Here is a 22,273-nt window from a genome sequence, read left to right as displayed (position 1 = left end):
GGCGCGCCCGGCCTCATCCTTGGAATTCTTAAAGAATATATACCTCTACATTTTGTGATAGTTCATCAAGCTATACATTTATGATTCATGTACTTCTCTTTATGCATAATTATACTTCAGTAGAAAAGTTAAACACAAACATAAAATTTTAAAAATTATAAAAATCTACAGCTAGACCTAATTCTAGTCCCATGGAATCGGAAACTCCCATTATCTTTTTTTCTTAAATGTAATAGGTGATTCTAATACTTTGCGATGGTTGAAAACCTCTATGATTGGAGATTACAATTTCAATCTGGTTAGCTACTAGGGAGGATTTAGAATAGAATTAGGTAGCGATGGAAAAGCCAGGTACAATTTGCACACTTTTTAAAATAGTTAGATTTTAACCTGTGTCCTTGAAACTGCTATGTTTCTTGGGTTTATTTTGGAGTAGTATTATTGAGGAATAATTGGCTGTAAATATTTAAAGTATGCAATTTGCACTCTGGGAGGCCGAGGCGGGCAGATTGCCTCGAGGTCAGGAGTTCGAAACCAGCCTGAGCAAGAGTGAGACCCCTGTCTCTACTATAAATAGAAAGAAATTAATTGGCCAACTAATATATATAGAAAAAATTAGCCGGGCATGGTGGCACATGCCTGTAGTCCCAGCTACCCGGGAGGCTGAGGCAGAAGGATCACTCGAGCCCAGGAGTTTGAGGTTGCTGTGAGCTAGGCTGATACCACGGCACTCACTCTAACCTGGGCAACAAAGTGAGACTCTGTCTCAAAAAAAAAAAAATAAATAAAGTATGCAGTTTGTTAAATTTTGATATATGTGTACACTGTGCAACCATCACTACAGTCAAGATTATGAACATATCCATCTCCCCAAAGTTTCCTCAGACCATTTTCTAATCTTTCCAAACTCCTGCTACCCTCTTTCACATCTGGTGGTAAACTACTGATCTGTTTTCTCTCACCATAGATGGATGTTGGATTGTTGTCAGAATGCCTTTTCTGTATTTGTATAGATGATTTTATGGGTTTTGTTTTATTTTCAGTCTGTTAATAAAGAGTGAATTGCATTGAACCAACTTTATGTACATGTAAACCAATCTTACATTTTGGGGATAAATATATATTGGATTTGGTTTGTTAAAATTTGTTTAGAATTTTGCATCTATGTTTATGAGGAATGTGGTCCTTGGCCTGGAGTATGTTAGTAAGTTTTTAAGTGTAACTTAAATTTCTTTAAGAATATTTAAGAGATTTCTTCCTGGGTAAGTTTTGGAAGTTTGTGGTTTTTCAAGTAATTTGTCCATTACATCTACATTGATGGCTTTATTGACAAGAAGTTATTTATAATCTCCTGTCTTTAAAAAGTTGAGATACACACCTACCATAAAATTCACCCTTTTAATGTGTATAGTTCAGTGATTTTTAGTATATTCACACAGTAGGGTGACCATCACCAATACCTAATTGCAGAAATTTTCATCACTCTAAAAGAAACAGTCCTCTACCTTGGCCTCCCAAAGTGTTGGGACTGTAGGTATGAGCTACTGCATCAGGCCAAATTTTAAAAGATATTTAAAAACTAGGAGGAAAGTCTTTTATGTTTACCTTTACTTTTACCATTTATTTATTTATTTATTCAATTTTCTTTTTTTTTTATTTCAGCATATTATGGGGTTACAAATTTTAAGGTTTCAAATAATGCCCTTGCTCCCCCCCCCAAAGTCTGAGCTTCAAGCATGACTACCCCCCAGACAGTGCACATTTCACTTATGTATGTATATACCCACCCACTACCCAATTAATGTATTTCCTGTGTGTCCACTTAGGTGCTGCTCAGTTAATACCAGTTTGCTGGTGAATATATGTGGTGCTTGTTTTTCCATTCTTGGGATACTTCACTTAATAGTATGGGTTCCAGCTCTAACTAGGAAAATACAGGATGTGCTATATCACCGTTGTTTCTTAGAGATGAATAGTGCTCCATGGTATACTTTGTTAATCCACTCATGAATTGATGGGCACTTGGGTTGTTTCCACAGCTTTGCAATTATGAATTATGCTGCTATAAACATTCGAGTGTAAGTGTCTTTTTTGTAGAGTGTCATTGAATCTTTTGGGTAGATGTCTCAGTAATGGGATTGCTGGATCGAATGGTAGATCCACTTGTATCGCTTTAAGGTATCTCCATATTCCTTTCCACGGAGGTTGAACTAGTTTGCAGTCCCACCAGCGTAGGAGTGTTCCTGTCTCTCTGCATCCACACCAACATCTATCGTTTTGGGATGTTTTGATAAAGGCCATTCTTACTGGAAATAAATGATATCTCATTGTAGTTTCGATTTGCATTTCCCTGATTAGAGATGTTGAACATTTTTTCATATGTTTGTTAGCCATTATTCTGTCTTCTTTAGAAAAGTTTCTAAAGTTCATGTCCTTTGCCCACTTTTTGATAGGGTTGTTTGATTTTCGTGAGTTCTAAGTAGATTCTAGTTATCAGCCCCTTATCAGATGTGTAGGATGGGAAAATTTTCTCCCATTCTGTAGGTTGTCTGTTTACTTTCATGACTGTTTCTTTGGCTGTGCAGAAGCTTTTTGGTTTGATCAGGTCCCATTTATTTATTTTTGTTGCTGCTGTGATTGCCTTTGGGGTCTTCTTCATAAATTCTTTGCCTAGGCCGAAGTCTAGGAGAGTGTTTCCAACATTTTCCTCTAGAATTCTAATAGTTTCATACCTTAGGTTTAAGTCTGTTATCCAGAGTGAGTTGGTTTTTGTAAGAGGTGAAGAGTGTGGATCCTGCTTCAGCCTTCTACAAGTGATTATCCAGTTTTCCCAGCACCATTTATTGAAAAGGGATTATTTTCCCCAGTGTATGTTTTTGTCTGCTTTGTCAAAGATTAGATGGCTATATGAGGATGGTTTTATATCAGGGTTCTCAGATCTGTTCCACTGGTCAATATTCCTATTTTTGTGCCAATACCATATTGTTTTAATTACTACAGCTTTGTAGTATAGTTTGATATCTGGCATATTAATGCCTCCCATTTTGTTTTTATTGCCTAGAATTGCTCTTGATATGCAGGGCCTTCTCTGGTTCCAAATGAAATGTAAAGTTACTTTTACCATTTCTGATACTTTTCTTTTGGATAGATCTAGACTTCCATCTAGTATCTTTTCCTCTACTGGAGAACTTTCTTTAACATTTCCTGTAGCATACATCTGTTGGTGATGTATTCTTTTAACATTTTAAGTTTGAAATTGTCTTTATGTCATCTTATTTTTTAAAAGATATTTTCTCTGGATATAGAATTTTTGCTTGACACTTTTTTTCCTTTTTTGTCTTTTTTTTCTTAATACCTTAAAGATATGTTTTCTGGTTTGTGTTTCCATGGAGAAGTCTGCTGTTATTCTTAGTTTTGTTTTTGTTTTGGAGTATTTTTCTCTGTCTGCTTTTAAGATATTCTTTTTATTATTGATTTAAGCAATGGGATTATAAGGTGGCTTACTGTAGTTTTCTTGATGTTTCTTGTGCCTGGGTTTACTGAATTTCTTTGATCTGTGGATTTATAATTTCCATCAAATTTAGAAAATTTTGGCCTATTTCTTCAAATATTTTTTCTGCCTCTCAGTCATTCGTAGATTCCCATTACTCATATGTTAGGCTTCTTGATGATGTTCTACAACTCATTTATATATATGCTGTCTCCTGTCTTGTTTCTCTCTGCGTTTTATTTTGCATGGTTTCTATTTGCTATGCCTTTGGTTTCATTAGGCTTTTCTTTCCAGTGTCTAATCTGCTGTTAATCCCAACCAGCATATTTTTCACCTGAAACATTGTGTTTTTCTTAACAGAAGAATTAATTTTAGTTTTTAAAAAATCTCATATCTCTACTTAACATACTTAATCTATCCCTCTACCTCTTTGAACATGTGAGCAAGAGTTATAATAACTGATTTAATGTTCTTCTCTAGTAACTTTGTCTTATACAGGTTTTTTTCTGTTGATTGAATATTCTCATTATGAATGGTATTTTCCCACTTCTTTTTATATTTGGTAATTTTTTTTTTTTTTTTGAGACAGAGTCTCGCTTTGTTGTCCAGGCTAGAGTGAGTGCCCTGACGTCAGGCTAGCTCACAGCAACCTCAAACTCCTGGGCTCAAGCGATCCTTCTGCCTCAGCCTCCCGAGTAGCTGGGACTACAGGCATGCGCCACTATGCCCGGCTAATTTTTTATATACATATCAGTTGGCCAATTAATTTCTTTCTATTTATAGTAGAGACGGGGTCTCGCTCTTGCTCAGGCTGGTTTTGAACTCCTGACCTTGAGCAATCCGCCTGCCTCGGCCTCCCAGAGAGCTAGGATTACAGGTGTGAGCCACCACGCCCGGCCAATATATTTGGTAATTTTTGATTAGATTCCAGGCATTGTCAGTTTTGCCTTGTTTGGTGCTGGATGCTTTTGTATTCCTGTAAATATTCTTGGGCTTTGTTCTGGGATATATTAATAGTTAAGCTCCTTGGAAATGACTTTATTCTTTCGAGGCTTGTTTTATAAATCTGTTAGGTGGGACCAGATAGTCTTTAGTCTAGAGGTCACTTTGTACCACTACTGAAAGTAGTGGTGTACTGAGCATTGTACTTGCTGTACAGTGAATTATATAAAGTTTTCCACTATAGCTGGTAGATATACAAACTATATCTGGCCCTGTTTTCTGCCCTGCAAGGCAGTTGTTAAAATGTGAGGAAGTTTGTGAACTAGTTTAATTCCTAATAGAATTGAATTATGCAAACATAATTGAATCAGGCCAGGCGCGGTGGCTCACACCTGTAATGCTAGCACTCTGGGAGGCCAAGGCGGTGGATTGCTCCAAGTCAGGAATTCAAAACCAGCCTGGGCAAGAGCGAGACCCTGTCTCGCTTTCTATCAATAGAAAGAAATTAATTGGCCAACTAATATATATAGAAAAAATTGGCCGGGCATGGTGGCACATGCCTGTAGTCCCAGCTGCTTGGGAGGCTGAGGCAGCAGGATTGCTTGAGCCCAGGAGTTTGAGGTTGCTGTGAGCTAGGCTGACGCCATGGCACTCACTCTAGCTTGGGCAACAAAGTGAGACTCTGTCTCAAAAAACAACAACAACAAAAAACACAACACATAATTAAATCAATCACACTAAGAACAATAGTAATAAATAAATGTTGAAAATTCATATATTACTATTTCTGTGCACTCATGGTAATTTACATCTATTATGTCCTTATGGTAGAAATATAATGTATAATACACTACCATATATTCCTTATCAACTTCTCATTCATTGATACTATGTTAATAGCTTGAAATTAGCCATAGTGGAAGTATCAACACCATTAGTAACCCTGTAAACTAGGAACTAAATACCAGTAAACCTTCCGTTGTTACGTTTTCCAGCATACTCTCACTGATGGGTGTCTTTCCTTTGGATACTGATCAGTATTTAAACAGTACTTCTGAAGATCTACTGAGATCTTGTTCCCTCTCTGAATCTTTCTTTTTTTGTTGTGGAGAGTGTAGCTACGTTGGCTTCCCCAGATTCCTCCCTTCCTCATTTAACTCAAGGAAACCACTGAGGTTGCTTTGGATCGCCTTCCCTACTCTGCAACCTAGAAACTATCCAAGTAGTAAGCTTGGAAGCAATTATAGGCTTTATCTTATTTAGATAGGAGAGTGATATCTCACTTGGTAGACCATGCATTTTTATGGGACAAGATGTAAGTAGAAGGAATAATTAAAAGGCTTTTGGGTTAGATCAAATGAGAGATGATGAAGGCCTAAAGTTGGTCATTGATGATGATAATACAGAGATATGAAACAATTTGAGAAATATTTAAGAGGAAAAATCTAGTGCAGGGCTTATTTACTCTGAATCACCTATATAATAATAAATGAAGGATCTGTGCTCCATCCTAAGTTTATTGAATCTGAATTTCTGGGTGAGGTTTAGAAATTTGCATTTTAAATGAGTACCTAGGTTAACACTTAATGAACACTGAAGTTTTTTTATTTTTTATTTTTTTGAGACAGAGTCTCGCTTTCTTGCCCAGGCTAGAGTGAGTGCCGTGGTGTCAGCCTAGCTCACAGCAACCTCAAACTCCTGGGCTCAAGCGATCCTCCTGCCTCAGCCTCCCGAGTAGCTGGGACTACAGGCACGAGCCACCATGCCTGGCTGATTTTTATATTATATATATTAGTTGGCCAATTAATTTCTTTCTATTTTTATAGTAGAGACGGGGTCTCGCTCAGGCTGGTTTTGAACTCCTGACCTTGAGCAATCCGTCCGCCTCGGCCTCCCAGAGTGCTAGTATTACAGGCGTGAGCCACTGCGCCCGGCCAACACTAAAGTTTTAGAAGATACAGAGTGATATACAGCGATTTTATATATATAATATATATGATATAGAGTGGTTTTTTCAGAGTATGAGCATCATTGGGAAGCTCCTACATTGGAATGATGTGAAGTGCTTAAGTAAATATGAAGATTGATGCATTCATGTCCAGGCCTGCTGAATCTGAATTTCTGGGGCGATTGGGTCCATTGGTTTCTTAGACACACTAAAGTTTGAGAGTCAGTATGCTGAAGTACTTCACCAACATGATCTTTTCTGAACCTCACAATAACCATGAAAGGTACTAGATTGATATTATATCTCTAATTTTATAGATGAAGAAATAAAGCACAGATAGGCAAAGTGACTTGCCCATCCTGAGTTAATTATTAAAGACAGAGATTCATGCTTCCATCTCCTTCCACCAAATCTGATACTTTTCTTGCTGTCTTTCTGTTAACTATGAAATAGGCTTATCTCTAAAACTGTAGAAGGCATCCAAGACATTGAACCTATGGTTCTAAACAATTTAGGGAGCCAGGAAAATGTGTTCTTCTTTGGTCATGCTTTGTACCAAATAAAAATTTGGTTTGGCCCTTTATAGCAAGTAACTGTTAATTGTCTAGGAAGGGTGTTTCTGTCTTTGACCATTATCTTAATGCTTTTTACAAGTGACATTGAACATCTCTTTCTTTTAAAATCATTGTATAATACACATATTTGGTATTTTCACTTGTAACAACTGAAGAATCAGGAACTTAATGTGTGTAGTATAACCTTTCTTTTGATTTTTTCCAAGCTCTTATAAAACTAAAAAAAATTTGTAGTGTCTCATAATTTTGGTTGCATTTAGCTTGAACTTCACAGTTTTATTTATTTTATTTTATTTTTTTTGAGACAGAGTCTTGCTTTGTTGCCCAGGCTAGAGTAAGTGCCATGGAGTCAGCCTAGCTCACAGCAACCTCAAACTCCTGGGCTCAAGCAATCTTCCTGCCTCAGCCTCCTGAGTAGCTGGGACTACAGGCATGTGCCACCATGCCCGGCTAATGTTTTCTATATATATTAGTTGGCCAATTAATTTCTTTCTATTTATAGTAGAGACGGGATCTTGCTCTTGCTCAGGGTGGTTTCGAACTCCTGACCTTGAGCAATCCGCCCGCATCAGCCTCCCAGAGTGCTAGGATTACAGGCGTGAGCCACCGCGCCCGGCCTCACAGTTTTATTTTTATAGTAAATTGTGTGTCTTATAACTTTGCTATATCATTCAAACTGCTAATATTTTCTAGTGAAATTTTTGGTAGTCTTTTAAAGTGATTATATGTGTGAATCACTAGTTCTGTAATCTGAATCTCAAGTTCTATGAATCTCAAGTTCTGTAATCTGTTAAATGTAGTAGTACCAGAGTAGATTGCAAGTAGTAGGAAAAGTAATTATTTTTAGTGATGATTGGTTTTGGGGTTTGCTTTTGGAATGCTTGAATAGTCGACAAATTTTATTAGTACTTGAAAACAAGCAAAACTTTGTACTAAGGAATAAATAAGAAGGCTTTAGTAATAGGACTTAAATAGTTTATTTTCCATTTTGCCTGCTTTTAAAAAGACAAAATAGTTAAGTTTTTTAAATTTCTGGAAATAAGTTACTATAGTTAAATAATTCAAATAAAAATTATTGTAACTTGTCATAATTCAAAGTATGTGCTACAGAAAGCATATAGCATTGTTGCTGAATGTTTAAATTTGAAATGTATAGCAAATGAAATGAACACTATAGGGACTGTTAGAGTTTTGGCTAGTTTAATTTTTATGCCTATTACAAGAGAGGTGGTGACAACCTTTAAATTTAGGAATACTTAGATCTGTGTTAATTTTTTTTAAATTTGTATAAACTTATAGAATACAAGTATAATGTTGTTACATGGATATATTGCATTGTGGCAAAGCAAGAGTTTTTAGTGTATTCATCACTGAAATAATGTACCCATTAAGTAATTTCTCATCATCCACCTTTCTTACACCCCCTTCCCTTCCAAATCGTCATTGCTTATCATTCCATACTCTACATCCATGTGTGAACATAATTTAGCTGCTATTTATAAGTGAGAACCTGTGGTATTTTTCTGTGTCTGAGTTGTTTCACTTAAGGTAATGGCCTCAGTTCCATCTTTGTTGCTGCAGAAGACATGATTTCATTCTTTTTTGTGACTGTGTATATATACCACATTTTCTTTATTCTGTCATCTGTTGATGGACACTTAGGTTGATTCCATATCTTCCCTATTGTGAATAGTGCTGTGATAAACATACCAGTGTATGTATTTTTATGATATGATTCTTTCCTTTCCTTTTGGGTAGATACCCAGTAGTGGGATTGCTGGATCAAAGGGTGGTTCTATTTTTAGTTCTTTGAGAAATCTCCATACTGTATTCCATAGAGGTTGTACTAATTTACATTGTCACCAACAGTATATAAATAAAGTCCCCTTTTCTCTTGTGAACTAAAATAAAATCTTAATCTTCCCCCACAGCTGACTGAATGGACCCCCTGTTGGCCAACGGTCAACTGAGTTGCTAGCCATGAGAAGGGAGGTCAGATACGCCTCATCATTTTCCCCTGCCTTCTTGGAAATATCCTTTGTAACTCCTTAACAGGCCTAAAAGGCTATGCAAAGCTTAAACCATACCTGCAGGTCCTCAATCCACATAGCAAATCACTTGAGTCTGGGTATATGGCCAGTGGCATGTCTCTGATTAACAGACTTTCTTATTTATCTTAACTTGAAGTATTTCAAGCCTTTAGACAAAACTTTTTTTAATACAAATTTTTAATTTAATATTTATATGAATTTAATTACATCATTTTTATTATTTTTTTTCAAAAATCATGTTTTGCTGGAAAGACAAAACTTCATTTCAACCTACTTGTAACCTGTAAGCTCCCTGCTTTGAGATGTTCCATCTTTTCAGGCAAAATCAAAGTACACCTACAACTTTACATGTAATTCCTGTCTCCCTGAAATGTGTAAAACCAAACTGTAACCCAACCATAGCCAGTCCACTTGCTTAAGGCTTCTTGGGCATGGCTGTGTGCCATTGTCATCAAATCTGGCTCAAAATAAACCTCTTTAAGTTATTTTATAGAGTTTGGCTTCTATTCTGTCAACAATTTGCATCCTCGCCAACATCTGTTATTTTTTGTCTTTTTAGTAATAGCCATTCTGATTGATACAAGATGATATCTCATTGTGATTTTAATTTGCATTTCTCTGATGATTGGTGATGAGTGGCATTTTCTCATAAGCTTGTTGGCCATTTGTTTGTCTTTTGAAAAATGTCTGTTTATGCTCATCACCCACCTTTTAATGGGATTATTTGTTTTTTGTTGTTGAGTTCCTTGTAAATTCTGAATATTAGTTTCCTTGTCAGATGTATAGCTTGCAAATATTTTTTCCATTTTGCATGTTGTCTTTTCACTCTTTTGATTATTTCTTTTGTTGTGCAGGAGCTTTTTAGTTTAATTAAGTCCCATTTGTTTATTTTTATTTTTGTTGCCTGTGCTTTTGAGATCTTAGTCATGAATTCTTTGCTGAGATCAGTGTCCAGAAGAGTTTTCCCTTTGTTTTCTTTTAGTGCCTTTATAGTTTCTGGTCTCACATTTTGTTAAATTTTTTATGGTGCTAATTTAAGATATTTTTTAATGGTTCAGAACAAATGAATAGAGAATTATGTTTGAGGATAAATATTGGTGTTTCTCAATCGCTCTATATTGTTAATGAAACTTTTGACTGAGAATACCTTCTTTTTATTGTGTAGAATTTGGAGCGACACACCATGGTGAATCATTTTAAAATACCATTCATAGGCTTCTTTTTGTATGAATCAACATTTTTTTGTAGCTCGTTTTTTTCACTGATAAACTGGCTAAAATGACTTAAAGTTGGTTTTTTTTTTTTTTTTTTAAGACAGAGTCTCACTGTGTTGCCCGGGCTAGAGTGCCAAGCTCACAGCAACCTCAAACTCCTGGGCTCAAGCGATCCTTCTGTCTCAGCCTGCTGAGTAGCTGGGATTACAGGCATGCACCACCATGCCTGGCTAATTTTTTCTGTATATATTTTTAGTTGTCCAGCTAATTTCTTTCTGTATTTTTTTAGTAAAGACGGGGTCTCACTCTTGCCTTGGCTTCCCAGAATGCTAGGATTACAGGCGTGAGCCACCTCGCCTGGCCTAAAATGACTTAAAGTTTGATATGATGCTTTTTGTCATCATTGTAAACACATGGATGTGTTTCTTAGACTTGTAATCAGCAACCAAGTTTGTTTTTAAGAAGCTTGCTTTTAAAGAATGTTTGTGCAGCTACATTGATTTCTTTTAAATCACATTTATTTTCTATTTACTTCCAAAATACCTTTAACAGAGGGATAATTTGTCTATAGAGGGATAATTGAAGGCACAAAAGATTACTTTAAAAGATATCAAATATTTTAAAGTCACATTTAAAGTCATGATCTTTTTATACTTCATTCTTAAGCATTATAGATGCATTCCTTAATAAATCATAAAACATAAAAAAAGTACTTTTCTGTTAATGTTGAGCAATTACAGACTTCTGGGAAATAAGATATATCTGTATTGGTAGTAAGAAAAGGAATCTGAGGAACTGTCAACTTTGTAAGAATTTTAATTTAGAATTAAATTTAGAAAGCTTGTATATGAGTACTCTCTGAGAAGAATTTGTGTTAGCAAATTAGTTTGTTCAAGATAACATGTATTTCACAATTAAATGTAAGGAATAGTTTGTGAAATTTATTAGGAAATGAAGTGTGCTGTTTAAGTGTTTAGAAATATTACTGCTTTTATCCACAGATCTATAAATAGTAACACATCCATAGTGACTGTATTGTGGTTTCCCTTCACAGATACCAAGTTGTGCTAGTACAACCATATAAATAATTAATACCTGAAGTCTCAGTGTAACATGGACATTAACAGTGATGACAGATAAGACGATTGGGAATCAAATACTAGGCGAAACACTTTAAAAAAGGTAAGAAAAAAATGTGATCTTAATTAAGGCCACGTGGGGTTTAGTTAGAAGTAATTGACTTAAGTTTCTTTTTCAGTGTATCAGGCTTTTAAGAAACACATCTGCAGGATCCTGTCTATCTTAATGCTGGTAGAACTGAGCTGTAAGTATCAGTTCTACTGTGAAAGCAATAGTTGCAGATGTTCTTGCCTGATAAATATCATAGTAGATGATGTTCCTTTAGTGAACCCTATAGGGGTTCCTATAGGGTAGTAGTAAAGGATGTTCTTATAGTGAACCCTATAAGAACCCTATAAAAACATATAGGGTTCTTATAGGGTTCACTATAAGAACATCATTTATACCCTATAGGAACATCATCTATACCTTATGGGAACCCTATAGGAGTAGGGTAGTAATGTGGCTGACTAGAACTTGATAGAATGTTAGAATGGGCACATTCCTGTATGCTCAGAGACATATTTTACGTTGTAGAGCCTCTTTGCTTCTGACTTTTGCCACCACCTTCTCATGCTATAGAATGTAGTGTTTTACCATGTTTGTGAAAGGCTTCAGAGTTGGGTACAAATGAGTTAGTTGTCAGTTGGCCTTTTTGTTATAAGAAGAGTGAATTTTCAAGTCAGGGGTTACTTCTTTTAGGATCATGTTTTTACTGTGCTTCCCCTTCGCATGTTAACTGAGAACATTTTTTAATGTACTGTAGTATTAAATGGCTATATTTAGATAATTTTCTTACCTTGTGCTTTTAAAAGAATTTGTAAGGCATATTGGGAGAGGTTGCATCTACAGATATTAGCCCTATTCCCCTTCTAACTAAAACAGTAATCTATTTTTATTATACAATAACTTTAGCTTATAAGGTTTTATAATTGTATCAGTCTTTAAATTGTAACACTTCACCAAAATAGTGTCACTTTTAAAATATCTACTTTAATGCTTGTAATAAAGTGACAATTTCCATCATAAACATGTGCTGGTCTTTTTCCTGGTATTCTTCCTTGTTTCCAGATGGGCATTTATAATAACGCATTTACCCAGATTGTACATTCTCTGAAGAGGATATCATAACACATTATTATAAAGTAAAAATTTAATTAACCAGACTGTTCCAAGCAATGAAATGTAATTAGGTTAATTAAAATATCTGGCTAACTAGGTGCTAAAACAAGAAAATTCTTACTGTTTTCGTCCTTGTTAAAAATACATATGTCAAAAGTAATAGAAATTTTCTTTTTCATTTTTATCTTTTGCTACTTTAATAAGCAGCAAGGTTATTCTGTAGGTATAGAAGACTTGGTTGATTCTTTGGTGCACATAACCTAAATGATTTTTTGTGGTTCAGTTTCCAGTTTTGCATACTTAAAGTCCAAAATTTGGAAAGTCCTCTAAGATAAGAGATTATAAATTGTGTTATGAAAAATCTATCAAGGCAATCTTTAGGTCATAGCAAAAAAAATATTGCCTTAGAGCAGACTGTAGAAGAGAACTGAGTCATATTTTTACTCAAGCTAATAACTGAGTAGTTATAAGTATTTGGTTTATTTCAAGCTCTTTTTGGTTTGTTTTTGTTGATTTCCAAAAATCCTATTTCAACTTCTTAATATCCCTGAGGCTACAGACTTACCAGGAAGCACCGAAGATATCATTATGAACAGATTCTCTTACCTGCTTTTTCCTCTTATTATAGAAGGAATAAATCTGTTAGCATAAGTTAATTTTCTTCTTTAATTCTTTTTTTTATTATTTTATTTTAAAGAAAGGAATTTAGGAGGTTCTAGTATTCTCCATGGCTGAAGCTGAGAGTCTGACACCCTGATGCTTAAGCTCTATTCTAGATCATAGCTCCAACTCCTTCAGGATATAAGGAAAAGAGATACTATTACCACAATGATAGATCTTTGGTTGTACAGGTAAGTTATTTAGTTTTGCAGTAGTGAAGATAACTGTATTTGTTTTTTTTTCTTTTTGTGGGAGGGGTTTGCTATTTTTCTATACTTTATCCTCTGTGGAAAATTGTATAGTCTGGCTGGCTGTTTATAGGCATGTAGAACTATTTTCCCACTTTTTTCCCAAAAGGGGATAAATGAAGTGATTGAGTATGTTGGAATCTCTAGATCATTAAATCTATCTTTGATACCTTAAGTATTTTTGATTCAAAGGGCATTGTGAAATTCCTTGAATTCTCTTTCCTCCCAATTGTCTTTTTAAGTGTATATTCATTCACATTTATCTATCTGTCTGTCTATCAATCATCTGTCATATATCTGCTTCTCTTAATGGGAAAGAAAGAAGAAACCCCCTTATGTAAGACAGTACATAATAGAGTTCCCAGACTTAAAAAAGGTGAATGAATATTAAGAACCTTAAGTTGAATTGCATGGGTGGGTCCCTAGATTTTACCCTTCTACTTTTAACCTTAGTTATGGTGATAACTGCACAGCTGAAGTAGTTTAACTTAAAAGAAGTATATGACATGCATAGCCTGAACATTATTCAACACTTCATGTTTATGTTCTAGACAACTAGAAAAGTAATCATTGGTGACACTTCCCAGTTGCTTTTATTCTCTTTTTACTTTGGTTTGTCTATGTGACTATATACTGGTATCATGACTAGTTTCCTAAAAATTGTCACTTAGTAAAACTAAATATTATGATAATCAACATCAACTAGAACATTGGTATTGATGGAGATTTCCAGCCCCTCAGTTAAAATAAAATATACCACTTTGGTGATGATAATAAGGAGCAAAGCTTACAGCCAGGGTCTTTGAAATATCTTTTTGAGATTTCTTTCTCTTAAGTAAGTAGCTGGAGCAGTGTGTCACTAGGTGAGCCTTTTTTGTTTAATCATTACTCCTTTTAGTTGTTATTGATACAGTTCTACAGATGTGATCACAGGGGCTAGAAATTTATCATTTGAAATATAGCGGATTGTGTTTTAGAGAGTGTTTCATAATCCTGTAGTTAGATTTGGGTAACAGTAGGTTCAAATTTAGGGGAGGGTAGTTTAACAACAAATAAGTGGGTAAGATATGTGGAATTATGGGTAGGATATGGGGCTGAAATTTGGTTGACTGGCCTATCTGAGATATACCCTCCAGTATGATGAAAATTTATGAGGATGGAGAAGAGAGGAAGGGGAGTCTGGTCACTTCTAGTGGTTGATCACATTCTCTTCCTTCTGTATTTTATTTATTTTTTATTTTATTCTTTTTGGCTCATAACAGACCTGGAGATCTTCTGTATTTTAGAAAGTCTCACTACTTACTAGTTGGTGGATAGCATACAGGAAAAATTTCAGTCTATTTGTTAGATTGGGTTTTGTCCATATGAATATATTAACTAATGATTTCCCCTACTTCTAAAACTAGAGTGATTGAATTTCTATTTCCAAATGGGCACTGGCTAGGGTTATCAGAGTACCCTCTATTTAGTCAACCAGCAAGGGTATTTTCTGAGATAGTTTGTAAATGAGTTCATTTCTCTTCCCTTAGCAACATAATATTTGGCAGGAATATAATTTTGTGCTCCAGACCTCTTAATTGGATTCTTCAGTAACTTTGTATTATTTAGCTAAAATGAGGAAAACAACTCCTTTAGTTTATAATACTTTGCTGAGCATGGCAAAACAGTGTTGAGACTTGCCTGAGATAATGTAGATTTTCTTTTGTTTGTTTAATAGATGAGGTCTTCTCTATGTTGCCCAGGCTATTCTCGAACTCCTGGGCTCATGTGATCCTCTAGCCTCAGCCTCATGAGTAGCTGGGACTGTGGGTGCATGCTTCTGTACTTGGCTAATCTAGACCTTTTTAATCCTTCCCTCCTCCCCTCCCCCTGCTTTTTATTGGAGACAGAGTCTCACTTTGTAACCCCAGTACAGTGTAGTAACATCATAGCTCATTGCCGTCTCAAACTCCTGGGCTCAAGTGATCTTCCTCCCTCAGCCTCCTGAGTAGCTTAGGTGGGCTGCAGGTACCATGCCATGACGTCTGGCTGATTTTTCTATTTTTTGTAGAGATGGGGGTCTTGCTCTTGCTCAGGCTGGTCTCAAACTCCTGAGCTCAAGCAGTCTTCCTGCCTTGGCCTTCCAGAGTGCTAGGATTACAGGTATGAGCCACCAGTCCTAGCCATTAGTTCCTTTTTGTTGAATTTCATGCTTAGTTTATTAGCTAACTATATAGAAAGTATATGCCTTTAGGTATGCCTAACCAAAATAGAAAAGATACGAAGAAAAAGATTAGAATAGTAGAAAAGATCATCAAAGGGAAGATTGGTAAAATTTTATTTAATGCTAATCTTAATTTTAACCAGTTTAGGTTGGGCACAGTGGCTCACGCCTGTAATCAAGCACTCTGGAAGGCTGAGGTGGGAGGATTGCTTCAGATCAGGAATTCTGAGACCAGCCTGAGTAAGAGAAAGACCCCATCTCTATTAAAAACAGAAAAAATTAGTCGGGCATGGTGGCATATGCCTGTAGTCTTAGCTACTTAGGAGGCTGAGGCAAGAGGATCACTTGAGCCCAGGAGTTTGAGGTTGCAGTGAACTAGGCCACAGCACTCTAGCCTGGGCAACAGAGCAAGACTCTGTCTCAAAAACAAAAACAAAAACAAACCTTTTAAAAACTAGTTTAATACGTCAAGTGTATGTAACGTGTTAATTTCAGGCAAGAGATTTTTATAGTCCTCTGTTTGGTGCTTCCTTAGCCAGAGGGATCATGGCATATTTATAAATTTTTAATTATTAGGATCCAATAAGGAATTAAAGAGAATTATAAATAGGTCTCATTTAGTTTGAAACTGTTGATGACTATTATTTTATTAGAATTCTGTCTGAGTGCAGTGACCTAAGGCAGTACATATGAATCATCCAGGAATCTGACTCAGTGGTAGGTAGGTCTGAGGCAGGGCCTGATATATTCTGCATTTCTAACAAGCTTCCAGGAGATGCCCATGATCGCGTTGCAAGAGTTTGAGGTATTAAAAGGATCCTTGGTATAAAACAGGTTCTCTTTAAATACAGATCAGTAGTATAGGACTTGAAAATCCTAAAACTTGGACTTCGTGGTAGTTGTTGAATGAAATAAAAACATTTTTAGGGAGCAAAAGAAACAGAAATTTAATCTTTATTAAACTATATTAATCAGTGTTTTGATATTTAATCTTTCATATTAATCAGTGTTTTAATATTTTAATCACTAGAATGATGAAGAAATAAGATAGGCCCTTCTTAGGTGGTATTTTATACTGATTTTTATGTATACTCTATTAGAGGTTCTGAGCACTACTAATAATACATTTATTTCATCCAAAGTAGTCTCTTGAGAAGTTTATACTTCTAGACAGAGATTTTCATTTGGATTGGTGTGGAAAGAAAAGGTCCAGGAAGCCCTCTTATTAGAATCATTTAAGAAGTTTATATGCCCTTAATTACCATTGCATTTTAAAAAGTTAAAGATTAACAGATTTTTGTGTGTGTGTTTATAAAATATTACTATTGCTAGTATTCACTTTGAACCATAAATTGTGAACATAATTGAATTAGCATAAAGATACTTGTGTTACATTTTGTAAGTAATTTATAAAATTAACTTACTGTTAACATTTTTTGTGTGTATTTGCATATGTATTTAATATTTAAAAATCAGGAATCTTCAAATTTGAGAACTACAGATTTGGGTACATGAAACAAATACATTGTTTTTAATATTTTTCAGTTTTTGTTCTTTTAAACCATCACTTGAAATTTAAGCTTTTTGTAACTAAAAGTGGAAATTTATGGGACATCCAGTGTTTGTTACTTATGGATAAAAACAGAAAGATTATAATTTTGATTACAGGATATTAGCAAAAAACAATTACATGTCAGAGGTTCCTTTAATGAATCCCAAAACAAGTGAAAGTTTACTATAAGAAACGTATTTCTAAGTTCTAATTACTGTTGCGTACTTATTTTTCACTTTATTACTGTGAAATTCTCTAGAATAAATAATCATGCTTTAATTCCAGGGCTGGTTTCGAGAATTTTGTAAGATTTTTAAAAGTTGTTAATTAAAAATTTCAAAGTTTGCCATACTTTGAAACAAAACCAAATTCAGCCAGCTTAAATATTTTACAAGGCACTTTCTCAATTCATTTGTCTGCAGGCAAAGGGAGACAATTTCCTTTATTGTTCCTTTTTTGTATGTGGTAGCATTTTGCTTTGTCTTCTGTACTTCTTCTAACCTTTCCACTACTAGATGCTCAGTTGAGGCAAAGCATATATATGAGGAAAGGAAAGATTTTATTTGATTTTCAGAGAGAGGAGATAGAATGGCATTTGGAGGGTTATATGAGAGGAGGGAGGCTGTTGGAAGGATGACCAAAGGCAGGAGAAGGGGATTTTGGAACTTTGTACCACAGCCATCAGTGACCTCTTTCTCTTAACAACCATCCTGTCCCCTAATTCAAAGCTAGGCAGTGGCCAAGTATCTTGTGAAAGCTGAATAGAAGAGGAGCAGGGGAATAGAGACTTGAAATGTTAACAACTCCTTTATTCTGCTTCTTGGGAGAACCTTTGGAAAACATCACTAAATCGCTTAGTGTCTATCCAAATGGATTAATCTGGGCATTTTTCAATATCCCTCACGTTTCTGTCTTATTAACACCAAGCATCCACACCACAAAACCTCTTCATCCCCCAAATCATGCATCAAAACTGGCATAGGAAGGAGTTCAGAGAAGGAAAGAGTGGGATTGTGTGTGTACTCCTGATTTCTTAAATGTAAATGTTTACCTCCGAGGCTTTTGTTCCATTTTCTTCTATCCTCTTTAGAATACTTCCTTTCACTTGCTAATTTATGGCTTTATTTCTAGAGAGTTGGAAGGCTTGGCATTGCTTTGTTTTGCTTTTAGCCAGTGCAAGCTAGGATTGTGATTTCTGTCCATCAGTTGCATTACAAAAATTCTACAACCAGAATTTTTTGGATTCCAGATTGTTTGTTATCAAGGGATTTGACCTGAAACTCATTTTGTAAGAGTGAATGAAGAAGAGGAGAGCTTGCCTATCTATCTCCCAGGAACGTTTTGAGAAAATATGAGAAATGATGAGAATAGTTTTTCAAGATAGCTGCTATATAAATTTAAGATTATTGTTTTAATAACCAAGATGAAATTGCATGTTTAAGATAGATCTTTTCTGGATACTTTGTGCCTATTTGAGAGGCAGATAGATATACAGTGAGGCAGATAAGGAGCTTGGTCTCTAGAGCCCTTGCCTACCACTTACTAGCATTGTGACAATGGACAGTTTACTCAAACTGTCTTTGCCTTCTTCATCTGTAAAGTAGTGATAATAGTAGCATCTGTCTGAATTGTGAGACTTAAGTCAACTAATATATATAGAAAGTGTATAGAAAGATTCATGGAATATATTAAATGCCATAAAATTGTTAGCTATCATTAATAGCATTATAGGAAATGTTAATAAAATAATTTTTATCATGTAATTTATTAATATTGGCTATACTTGGATTAAAAAGTTATAGTTTCATGCTTTTGTTCTAGGTATATTAACTATTACCTTTTTCTCATTATTTTGTTTACGTTTTTGAAGGTTTCCCAATGAGTGGATCATGATGACCGTATTGTAGGGACTTGCCATAGTATGGCTGCTTCCCGATCTACTCGTGTTACAAGATCAACAGTGGGTTTAAACGGCTTGGATGAATCTTTTTGTGGTAGAACTTTAAGGAACCGTAGCATTGCTCACCCTGAAGAAATCTCTTCTCATTCTCAAGTACGATCAAGATCACCAAAGAAGAGACCAGAGCCTGTGCAAATTCAGAAAGGAAATAATAATGGAAGAACCACTGATTTAAAACAGCAAAGTACCCGAGAATCATGGGTAAGCCCTAGGAAAAGAGGACTTTCTTCTTCTGAAAAGGATAACATAGAAAGGCAGGCTGTAGAAAATTGTGAGAGAAGGCAAACGGAACCTGTTTCACCAGTTTTAAAAAGAATTAAGCGTTGTCTTAGATCTGAAGCACCAAACAGTTCAGAAGAAGATTCGCCTGTAAAACCAGACAAGGAATCAGTAGAACAGAGGAATACAGTAGTGGACAATGATGCAGATTTTCAAGGGACTAAACGAGCTTGTCGATGTCTTATACTGGATGATTGTGAGAAAAGGGAAATTAAAAAGGTGAATGTTAGTGAGGAAGGGCCACTTAATTCTGCAGTAGTTGAAGAAATCACAGGCTATTTGGCTGTTAATGGTGTCGATGACAGTGATTCAGCTGTTATAAACTGTGATGACTGTCAGCCTGATGGGAACACTAAACAAAATAGTACTGGTTCCTATGTGTTACAGGAAAAATCAGTAGCTGAAAATGGGGATTTGGATACCCAAACCTCAGTGTTCCCTGATAGTAGGAAGGAGGACAGTTATATAGACCATAACGTGCCTTGCACGAATTCAGAAGTGCAGGTCAAGTTGGAGGACCACAAAGTAGTAACTGCCTGCCTGCCGGTGGAACACGTTAATCAGCTGACTACTGAGCCAGCTATAGGCCCCATTTCTGAAATTCAGTCATCTTTCAGAGATTCTGAGGAGGAAGTAGATGTGGTGGGAGATAGCAGTGCCTCAAAAGAGCAGTGTAATCAAAACACCAATAACGACCTGGACATAAGTCTTGAGAGTATGCCAGTCTCTGGAGAACCAGAACCATCTTCAGTTTTAGACTGTGTTTCAGCTCAAATGATATCTTTATCGGAACCTCAAGAACATCGTTATGCCCTGAGAACCTCACCACGAAGGGCTGCCCCTACCAGAGGCAGTCCCACTAAAAACAGTTCTCCCTGCAGAGAAAATGGACAATTTGAGGAGAATAATCTTAGTCCCAATGAAACAAATGCAACTGTTAGTGATAATGTAAGTCAGTCTCCTACAAATCCTGATGAAATTTCTCAAAATGAGAAAGGGATACGCTGTGACTCTCAAAATTATGGAAGTGAAGGACTCAGTATGCCACCCTCAGAGGCAAGACTCAATATTGGACATTTGCCATCTGCCAAAGAGAGTGCCAATCAGCACATTACCGAAGAGGAAGATGATGATCCTGATGTTTATTACTTTGAATCAGATCATGTGGCACTGAAACACAACAAAGAGTATGTGTAAATATGGTAACCATGACTTCTGCTTTGTTTATTATTCCCCAAGTTTTTAGTATCCATAAATGTCCATTTATAGTATTTTTATTACAGCTAAAAATTAATGTTTTAGCTGAAATTTTAGGTTTAACATAATGATTTTCTCAAATCTTAAAAAAGAAAGCTGTGAAAAAAGACAGACTTTAAAACTCTATTACTCTTCTCGGTGACATAATCTTGCCAGTTCTGGTATTTCACACATCTCGATTAGAAAAGACATGGTTGGTGGTGTTTTTGTTCTTTAATAAGTTTTATACCATTTGAGTTAATTTATAAAATGGAAACATCTTGAGTTATCACAGTACGCTTTTATAGTTCCATATAATGGAGAACAATAAGTGCTTAGACAACATCTAGATATGGGAGATCTAGTAGGCTAGAAATCTACTTTTATCTTAGTTATATTTAATTCTCAATTAAAAAAAATTTTTTAAATGTGCTTTATGCATCTTTGATTTTTGTGACTTAGAGAAGTAAATATTACTGATCACACTATGACAGTATGTTTTAATTAGCAAGAGTTAGTCTACAGTCATACTATAGTTTACATAAAACATTTAACACAGCCTTTTCTGATATTAAATATAAAGGAAGACTGTCGCTTAAAATGGTATCAACTCTCAACCTTTGCTCTAAAGGGGTTTTTGAAAATAAAGAATTCTGTGTCCAAATTCTTCACAGTTTTGCTTAGATTTCTTTTATTCTAGACAGTAACACAAATGAATTGGAGCTATGTCTAAATATTCCTGAAAGGAAATGTATCAAATAGCACTCATCATAAATATGAGCAACAGGAAAAGATGGACTTATAAGTTAATCACCTTTACTATCACAGGATAGGCTTTTAAATTAATACCGCAATCAGATCATATGTGCTGCGCAAAAATACTTTGAGGAGTTTTTTTCACAGTTTTCAAATTTTTAAAAATTATTTATTTATTTATTTTTGAGACAGTCTTGCTCTGTCACCCTGGGTCACAGTGCAGTGGCGTCATTGTAGCTCATCGCAACCTCAAATTCCGGGCTCAAGCAATTTTGCCTCAGCCTCCTGAGTAGCTGAGACTACAGGCGCCCCACAATGCCTGGCTAATTTTTCTTTTTTCTTTCTTTGTTTCTTTTTTTTTTTTTAATTAGTAGAAATGGGGTCTTGCTCTTGCTCAGGCTGGTCTGGAACTCCTGAGCTCAAGCAATCCTCCTTCCTGCCTCTGCCCCCTAGCCTCCCAGAGTGCTAGAGTTACAGGTGTGAGCTTCCACACCATTCTTGAGGAATCTTTCTAATGTTTTTGTTGCCACAATTACCGTACTCTGGTATATATGGGATCAAAGTTTCGAATCTTGATGTGGTATATAATATTGATATGGTAATAATGGTGGCCTTTTAGCATAGGCCTCTTTTCTGAAAATGTCTTTTTCTTTCGTTCTTTTTTTTTTTTTTTTTTTGAGACAAGATGTTGCTCTGTCTACCAGGCTAGAGTGTACAACGTCAAACTCCCAGACTCAGGCAATCCTCCTGCCTCAGCATCCCAAGTACCTGGGACTACAGGCACATGACACCACACCTGGCTGATTTTTCTATTTTTCATAGAGACAGGGTCTTGCTCTTGCTTAGGCTGGTCTTGAACTCCTGACCTCAAGTGATCCTCTTGCCTTGGCCTCCCGGAGTGCTGGGATTACAGGCTTT

General features: G+C 35.7%; 1 protein-coding gene across 4 annotated transcripts in view; it reads left to right on the top strand.

The window, feature by feature from the left end:
* The window catches only part of ZZZ3 (zinc finger ZZ-type containing 3), a 111,290-nt gene that overhangs the window by 30,351 nt on the left and 58,666 nt on the right, over positions 1-22,273 (top strand). For 3 of the 4 annotated variants that reach the window (XM_020282460.2, XM_012787533.2, XM_012787542.3), the window contains exons 2-4: positions 11,275-11,402; positions 13,159-13,312; positions 18,995-20,550. In XM_020282460.2, the coding sequence (XP_020138049.2) occupies positions 19,046-20,550 (1,505 nt within the window). In that variant the 5' untranslated portion in view covers positions 11,275-11,402; positions 13,159-13,312; positions 18,995-19,045. The remainder of the gene's footprint in view (positions 1-11,274; positions 11,403-13,158; positions 13,313-18,994; positions 20,551-22,273) is intronic. The other variant, XM_012787581.2, reaches the window with a different exon arrangement.

The sequence above is a fragment of the Microcebus murinus genome, chromosome 2, assembly GCF_040939455.1.
Source record: "Microcebus murinus isolate Inina chromosome 2, M.murinus_Inina_mat1.0, whole genome shotgun sequence".
NCBI lineage: Eukaryota > Metazoa > Chordata > Mammalia > Primates > Cheirogaleidae > Microcebus > Microcebus murinus.
The sequence above is the reverse complement of the archived record's forward strand: the minus strand, read 5'-3'. Positions and strand labels throughout refer to the sequence as shown.